The sequence below is a fragment of the Eubalaena glacialis genome, chromosome 10 (genome assembly GCF_028564815.1).
Source record: "Eubalaena glacialis isolate mEubGla1 chromosome 10, mEubGla1.1.hap2.+ XY, whole genome shotgun sequence".
In the NCBI taxonomy this organism is placed as follows: domain Eukaryota; kingdom Metazoa; phylum Chordata; class Mammalia; order Artiodactyla; family Balaenidae; genus Eubalaena; species Eubalaena glacialis.
Genome location: NC_083725.1, coordinates 78,425,498 through 78,434,164, shown reverse-complemented (window position 1 = coordinate 78,434,164; position 8,667 = coordinate 78,425,498). Strand labels below are relative to the sequence as shown.

The following is an 8,667-nucleotide window of genomic DNA, read 5'->3' as shown; positions in this document are numbered from 1 at the left end:
TAAAAAAAAAAAAAAAAACTACAATGAGATATCACCTCACACCAATAAGAATGACCATAATCAAAAAATCTATAAACAGTAAATGTTGGAGAGGGTGTGGAGAAAAGGGAACCCTCCTACACTGTTGGTAGGAATGTAAATTGGTGCAGCCACTATGGAGAACAGTATGGAGGTTCCTTAAGAAACTAAAAATAGAGCTACCATATGATCCAGTAATCCTACTCCTGGGCATATATCTGGAAAAAAAACATGGTTCAAAAGGATACATGCACCCCAATGTTCATTGCAGCGCTGTTTACAATAGCCAAGACATAGAACCAACCTAAATGTCCCTTGACAGAGGAATGGATAAAGAAGATGTGGTACATATATACAATAGAGTACTGTATTACTCAGCCATTAAAAAGAATGAAATAATGCCATTTGCAGCAACATGGATGGACCTGGTGATTATCATAATAAGTGAAGTAAGTCAGACAGAGAAAGAGAAATATCATATGATATCACTTATATGCGGACTCTTAAAAAAATGATACAAATGAACTTATTTACAAAACAGAGACAGACTTAGAGAACGAACTTATCTTACCAAGCGGGATGGGTTGGGGGGGCACGGATAGACTGGGAGTTTGGGATTGATGTGTACACACTGCTATATTTAAAATAGATAACCAACAAGGACCTACTGTATAGCAGAGGGAACTCTGCTTAATACTCTGTAATAACTTAAATGGTAAAAGAATTTGAAAAAGAATAGATACATGTACATATATAAATAAATCACTTTGCTGTACACCTGAAACTAACACAACATTGTTAATCAACTATGCTCCAATACAAAATTTAAAAAATTTTTTTAATTAAAAAAAATTTACCATTAAAAGGAATCAGTGATGGTTGATTTCAGGTCTGGGTCAGAAAATGTACAGTATGAGCCTGGAACATCTTGACACACCAGAGAGCAAAGCTATCAAAGACTGTGAAAAATGTGTGAAAAGGATTCAGGAACTAACCTGAAGAAGCTCCCGCTCAGCCAAATATAGGACCAAAACTATAATGGATTGAAACACATTAAATATTTTAAGTTCAAAATTCCATAATGATTCCCAAAAAGATGAACAAAGAAGAAAAAACTCATTAGTCAACTTTGGAGAATGCTAGGGAACAACCACATTATTTGGAACACTAGTAAATAAAAAGAAAATGTAGGAATGTTGCTTTTATCCTATATTTCAGGAAAATCAGGATTTAAACTGTTCTTCAGGGTGACATTTGATATAAGGAAGAATCTTCCTATAGAAGTATTCCAGTTAATGAATGACAAAGGAATGAGGGAGGGAGAGGAGAAAAGAAGGGAGAGAAGGGGTACTTCCCTGGTGGCGCAGTGGTTAAGAATCCGCCTGCCAATGCAGAGAACACGAGTTCGAGTCCTGGTCCGGGAAGATGCCACATGCCACAGAGCACATAAGTCCGTGCGCCACAAATACTGAGCCTGTGCTCTGGAGCCCGTGTGCCACAACTACTGAAGGGAAGTGGATGGGGGATTGGGGCGGGGGGAGGGAAACATGAAGTAAAATAAAATAAGATAGAAGAGAGATCTTGCACAAACTGAGGATGGCAATGTGACCTTAATGAAGAAACAGGATCCAGTCAATCCTGTGGTTTTTAAGGTGGGAAAGGATGACCTCGAAGAGGGGTCTTGAGCTGGATAACCAACAACCTTATAAATCCTGCTAAGAAATGTGGATTTTAACCTGAAAGCTATAGAGAATCCTGGAGATATCTGAAGCAGGAAGAACTTGCATGGGACTGGATGAGAGGGGCAGAGGCTGGGAGAGTGGTCCTTCAAAGCAATCCATGCTAGGTCTCCACATGTGTAGTGGAGTCAGTGTGGACACAGAAATGCCCTAAATCAGGTGTGCATGCCCAACTCCATGGCACAGGGATCTTTGGAAGACCCAACACTGCCTCCCTTTAACCTTCTCTGATCCTCATGTACCAGAGGCTCAACCAGGAACAAGGCCTGGTTAAAAGTGCTGGGGACAGCTCCAGCACAGTCATGGTTGGTACCACCTTCCAGATGCGACTGTGAATAGGGCACAGCTGTCTGTTCTGATGGACGAGGATTCCAGGTTGTTGACTATACACCTGTGTCCTTGGGGCATTCAGTCAAAACCTCCACGCTGATACAGAGGGTATTAATTTTTTGTGAGAATTTTTTTTCATTGGCAAAGTCTTCACCTCTCTCAGACAGATGCCCAGATATTTACATAGGAATTTCTCCTCCTTTGCTTTTTCCTAAATCCTCACCTGGTAGATATATTTACCAGCCCTATGGTTCTGAAAAATCATTCCACCTCCCTGGTGGAAATACTTGGACAATACTTGATAGTCTCTGAGCACCACCCTCTCCAATGCCAACACTGGGAGGAAGAGAAAGCACCATGTCCTCTTAACACTTTTGGTCGAATGACTTGCCCTTCAGGTTGTAAGGATATTTTAAGTCAGTGGTTGCCAGTCCTGGATTCCTGGGGCCCCAATGAATTAATTAATTTTGTTTAAAATACTTTCTTAACAAAATATAATATCAAATGAAAGTCAAGGTGTGGTGAAATAGGCACTGTTATGCATGGCAGATTGTAATTAGACCAAATCTTTTGTAAAGCAATTTGGCAATTAAGTATCAAGCCTTTAAATGTTGTACTCTTTGACCTGGGAATTCTTTCTGGGAACTTATTGTTGGGGAGGAGTGTCTAATTAGGGAAACAGATATGTACACAAAGAAGCTTATCACAGTGTTGTTTTATAATAGTAAAAAAAAATATTGGGAACAACCTAATAACATGAGAATAGTTATATGCACTATAGTGCATCCAACAGATGGATGGAGCCGTTTACAAGGAATATGTCAAAACCTGAACCTAAAAGTATATAGGCTTCTCATTAAAATTATATATATATTTTTTTAAAGCAGCAAAATTTGAAAACTTCACAATTCAAAAGGTCTGGAAGGAAATATACCAAATTTTGATAGTGATAAGCTTTTGGTGATGAGATTTTGACTGACTTTTCTTTCTTCTTCCTTATGTTATTTTCAGGACCATCATAAGGACTACAGAATATAACTTTTCTAATTAGCAAATCATCATCATCATCATCATCAATCATGTTTTATAAGGAAGTAAACAGAGATGCCACATATAATCTTTTTGGTTTGGGAGATGGCCGAGAATGGGATCATTAAGATCAAAGACACAATAAATTCTATCAGTTCCAAAAAAGGATGGGCCTGGTTGGTAAGGAGCCTACCGTCTCATACTCTCCTCCACAAGCTTGCTGGTTTCTCCTCAGGGTTTCTGTTAGGCTTGGAGAACAGGAAAGGAGGTAGTTTTCCCAGGCGCACTGAAATCCTGGTGCTGGTGCATTCACTGTTATGCATTCCTTCTCATTCTTAGTGCCATGATGATTATTTTTAAAGTGAATGAAATTTTAAGAATATCTAGGATTTGTTAGACACTTTCTATGCACAGGCACTGTTTTGGTACTTTTTATCTCCATATTTCACCTTCCTCAGGCTTGCAAAAGTTCTTAGTAAAAGGAACTATTGTCTCCTTTCCTTTCCCACCCCCCCCTCACCCGTTCTCCTTTCTCCTACCCACACAGAAAGTGCCTTTGGGGGATATAATTGATTTGGATAAAAGAAAAAATGGGCAGACTGGACCACCCTTTGTTATGAACAAAACCTCCTTCACTGCCTGAAGAGTTGACTGGAAAAGCATGTTCAGGTGGCCAGGACTGGAAGGTTCTAGAAAGAGGGCATCAGAAAATCCCATGGGCTTTCTCCCTGTGATGTGGCTTATTTGCTTTACAGGCTTCAGGCATATTTGCTGACGTCAGCAGCCCGTCAAAGTTTAAAATAATAATAGTGAAAAGGAAAACGGCCCCTTTCTGCCAGGCAGTCCTATTCTGCCAACTTTTGTGTTTTCTTTTGAGTTAATAAACGTCCAAGAACCACCTCTCCTACCACCCTTGGTGCGGGGGGAGGGAAGCACAATAATTTTAAAACCACCAGGTCAGCCTATTGCCAGTATAAACCATTCAGACAAGTAGCGTTTGTCACACTCTAATGAGGATTTTACCTCTGCCTCCAAAAGAAAGCTATCATTAGGCTTTGTGTTTATGGATTCAAATGATTGTCTTGGGACAGTGGGTTTCCTTTGGTCCCTTCCTCATTTTAATCATGCTCCAGACCAAACGCATAGATGTTTTCTGCATCAGACGAAACGAAAAAACCGTAATTATGCCAGCTAATGTCTTTGGAAAACATCAGTTAAGAAAACGGCCTTTTAATTCCCATTTTACTCGAAAATCTGAAAATATCTACACATGTTGTAATAGCATGGCGGTGGTGGAGGGTGGGTGTCTAAAAAGGAGAGAGCTCAAAGGGTCTGAGGAGGTCTGGTGGGCAGGCCCCTCTTGGCAACAAGCAGACGGAGAATCTCTCCAAGGAAAGAAATTTCTCTATAAAGCAAGACCTCTTAAGTTATCTTCCCATGTAGTGTTGAAACTGGAGCCGGCCCCCCAACAGTTAGGTTGATACCAGGCTGGCACCGCACACACACCCTATTGTTAATACCTCCTCAGGACAGATTAGATCCCACATTCCTCAGAAGTTCTGAGCTCTGGAGGGAACACTGCCAGCAGGCTCCTTCCACGGGGCAACAACTAGCTACAACTGATAAAGTTTTCATTGAAATAACTGGAACAATTACACTGAGTTCCCACAGGGCTCTGTCACTAACTATTAAGAGAGAAGCACTGCACTTGCATGCTGTGGTGTCTGCAAAGGTGTGAGCCAGACAAGAGTAATTCAAGTCGAATCTTTAGCTCAATTTTACATGCTTTTATATGCTTTTATGGCTACGTGCCGTTGTTAACCAAATTCTTCACCTAAGGTGTACTATTAGATTGTTTTATGTTTTCTTTTCAGGTCTTATCTAGTAAACCTTGATATTTACACTATCTCAATTTAGGTTTGGACAAGTAACTAATTAATCTCTGACCAAAGATACTGAAGTTAGACTTGGGTTTGTTTGGTAAAATCTGTTGAGGTCATGGTTGGTTTTACATGTAGCTTAGTTAAAAAGCTGAATACTAACAAAGATCTTTGCTTTCAAGGCTTACCTTTCAACCAGAGTGCTCATTAAACAGCAAATGTAGCTGTACTTGAATTCTGCAACTTCCCTTTTATTTTTTCTGAAATAAGTGTCTGAAGGGAATGAAGTGGCAATAAGAATAAAAGGACAACACACATACCTTTGCAGGAGCAAATCTCAAAAGGCCTAGATTAAATTTTAACCAGGGGTTATGTCTACCACGATTCTGTATCTCCAAGGGTTAGGTTTGGCTTTTATAATAATAAAAGGTGATTTTGGAAAAAGGACCCCATTTTAACATATAATGTATTTGCTAGGAGGAGATAGAGTTAGTCTTTGAAAGAAAATAAAAGGCAAGGAGTTTAGCAGATGGGTAATTCCCAAATCTGCATAAATGTAAACAGCCAGGATTTTGGTGCCTATGGGTTTTATCAAAGGTGTGACTAAGGCTGAGACCAACACCAGTGCGTCCTCTTTGGCTAGTTTTAACACGTTCACAGTCACAATTAACATTCAAGGAATTTCCTTTTCATCCAAGTGTTTCTTTAAAAAGCACTTTATACCACAAACTAAAGTTCTAGCTGCCATCAGTCCTTCCCATACAAAAGATTGGTGAAATCTCCATAATATTTTTTTTTCTTTTTTTTTTGGAAAATGGGCTCGGCCCACGTCAATTTCCTGGAGCATTTGTTTTCCAACATAAGGGGGTTCTCACCTCCTCCCTCCTTTCTTCCCCTGAAAGAGCTTGTAATGGAGACCCGGCTTCCTCGTCTGGTATCATCCTCCACATTCACTCCAAGGCCAGAGAAGCGCCGCTGCCGAGCAGGCGTCCCCTGCCCTCCCCCGCCCAGTCAGAGCGCTGCTGCCCGGCAGAAGGTCCGGGCCCACTCCCCGCCTGGTTTCAAGTCCCTGAGCCGGTCAAGCCGGTGCTTTCTACAAAGAAGGGAGAATCGGCCGTCTCCCTCTCCCGCTCTGCTCCTCCTACACAAGAGATTCGCACACAGGCACCGAGTCCGAGTCCTGGCTGTGCATTGAGCTCAGCCCGGTGTCCGAGTCCTCGTCGTTACCAGGACAGCTCTTGGCCAGTCCGCGGGCCTGGTCCACCCACATCTCGGCGCAGGCCTGAGGCCGGGGTTCCTGCGAGGGACCGCTCGAGACCGGAGTCCCATCGGGAGCTACCGTCAGCTCCAACGAGTGCAAAGTCTGGAGAAGGCCCTGTAGCTCGCGCTCCTTGCTGTCCCACTGCTGCTGGCTGTAATCTAAGTCCGACTTGACGGCCTCAAGGTCCGTGTTGAGCCGGAGCCCGATGTAGAGGCTGGTGCTGAGCTGCGTCCTGACCCGCTCCCGCTCCAGCAGCAGCTCACCGTCGAGGCCGCCATCAGCCTCCGGGGGCTCCTCCCGCGCTGCGAGCTCCTCCTGGCGCCTCCGCATCCACCTCTGGTTCAGTTCCTCCTGGATTTCGGCTGAGAGGCGGTCGAGCAACTCCTCCTGTTGGGCCCGCTGCTCCTGCAACCGCAGCAGGTCGTCGCAGCGCCGGGCCAGCTCCTCCAGCTCGACCGCCTGAGCCTCGCCGTCCACGGCCGGCGTCGCCGTCGCCGTCGCCGTCGTCGTCGTCATCGCCGCCGCCGCCGGCTCCTCTCCTGGGCCGCGCCCGTCGAGCTCGATGCCTGCGCCCACCAAGTAGGTGTCCTGCACGTAGTTCACTCCGTGCCGCCGCATGCGGTCCAGATGCACCTTGGCCTCGTAGCGATCAATCTCTCGGTCCAGCTCCCGGAGCCGCTGCACCTGCTGACGGATGGTGTGGTCCTGGGAGAGCACCAGATGCACCAGCGTCTCCATGCGCTCCACCGACGCGCTCTCGGTGGCCCGCGGCGACGACGAGCAGGACGAGGCTGTGGAAGACGAAGTGGACGAGCAAGGCGACGACGGCTGCTGCTGGCGCCGCCGGTTGAGCTTGGCCAGCTTGCGGAAAGCCTTCCGCACCACCCGTCGCTGCTTCTCCTGGGTCAGGGCCAGGCTGGGTCGCGCCGGGACGCCCCGGGCGGAGCAGGTGCGCTCGCGACTGAGCACAACGCGCGCCTCGGCACTGCGGGGTCCCGCGTTGGGCAGCGACGCCTCGCTACGCACCAGCACGAAGCGTACGTTCTCTCGCTCGTCGCCCCAGGCGTCCCAGAGTCGCAAGATGCGCGTCTTGTTGGGCAGGATGCGCTCAAAGCCCCGCCACTTCTCCACAATGCAATAGCACTGCGGGGGCCCGCACAACATGCCCTGGGGCAGCGCCTCGTCGTCGTCGTCCTCGTCGTCCTCGTCCAGGGGTTCCGGCAGCTCTCCTGGGCCTGGCGGGTCGCCAGCTATGCCCCGCCGCCGGCCTCGCCTCTGCCGGCGTCGCCGCTGGCAGCCATCCTCCAAGAGCACCCGCACTACGTCCGAGCAAGTGGTGCGACGGGAGAGACCGGACACCAGTTTCTCCTCCTGGCAGATCCACACCGATATCGTCTTCTCAAAAGGATCCATGGCTCAACCGGGACGCAGGTGGCGGGTGAGGCCGAGCCCCACTGGGGCGGCAGGGGCAGCGGGCAGCCCGGCAGCTCTTGAATAGGGATTGGAGCTCGGGACCCTCGTCCCCGTCGGCACCGGCCCTTCTCCCAGCTGCGCACAGAAGGGAAGCTGCGGCGGTGCTCGGCCTGGACGGCACGCTCCCGGAGCAACATGCGCGGGCTCGGGCTCCCGCCGCTCTGGCTCTGCCTAAGGTTCCCGGGGCCTCCGGGTTTTGCTCCTCCCCACTTGGCTCCTCCCCCTCCCGCCCCCAGCGCCGGAGCTGCCGCCGGAACGCGGGAGGCGCGGAGCCCAGGCCCGCCCCTCTCCCGCGCTGCCCGCGTGGGGACTCTACTGCGCGTCGGTTCGAGAGAGGGACTCGGGGACCTCCCTGCCGCAGGGCCTGGAGCCCGTGCCTAGGCGCGGGTCAGCTCTGCTTCTCTTCGGCCCACTGGCTCCTCTCCTTGCGCCTAGAACTAGCTGGACTTTCTCACCTTTCCCGGCGCCCCAGAGACGTTTCCTGGTCCTTCAAAGCAGCACGGTCTGAGAAGTGCCGCGGCGCAGAGAAACCGAGACACTCCGCGCCACCGGAGACTCCAACCGCATTGCCTGACCTCCAGATGGGAGCTGTAAAAGCCTGCTATAATGCGGAAGGCCTTCAGTCTTCCTTGTCTGGAGGCAATATTTGCATATTGAAGGAGAACAGGACGGGGCAGTGTGCTCCGGGAACAAGTGTAGATATAGTAAGGTCTAGACTTGAAGGGGACGTTCAGAGGCTGCTCCCGGTGCCCGGCACCGTCATGTCTGTGGCTCCCCACGTCGCCTTGGCTTCGCATAGCGTTCTTGGTAGGGGGACTCCTGATTCTAGTGTGAGTTCCGGGCCCAAGCTCTTTTCCACATCCCACCTTCATAAAGAGAAACCTAGTCATTACCGCGACAGTTTCTGGCATTACCCAGTATCTAGATGTGGTCAAGA

General features: G+C 48.2%; 1 protein-coding gene across 1 annotated transcript; it reads right to left on the bottom strand.

Moving 5' to 3' along the window:
* Positions 1 to 5,564: 5,564 nt before the first annotated feature.
* On the bottom strand, positions 5,565 to 7,909 carry RASSF10 (Ras association domain family member 10). The gene has a single exon (XM_061203029.1). It carries the CDS (start codon positions 7,668 to 7,670, stop codon positions 6,138 to 6,140), a length of 1,533 nt encoding a protein of 510 aa, XP_061059012.1. The 5' UTR covers positions 7,671 to 7,909; the 3' UTR covers positions 5,565 to 6,137.
* Positions 7,910 to 8,667: the final 758 nt, after the last annotated feature.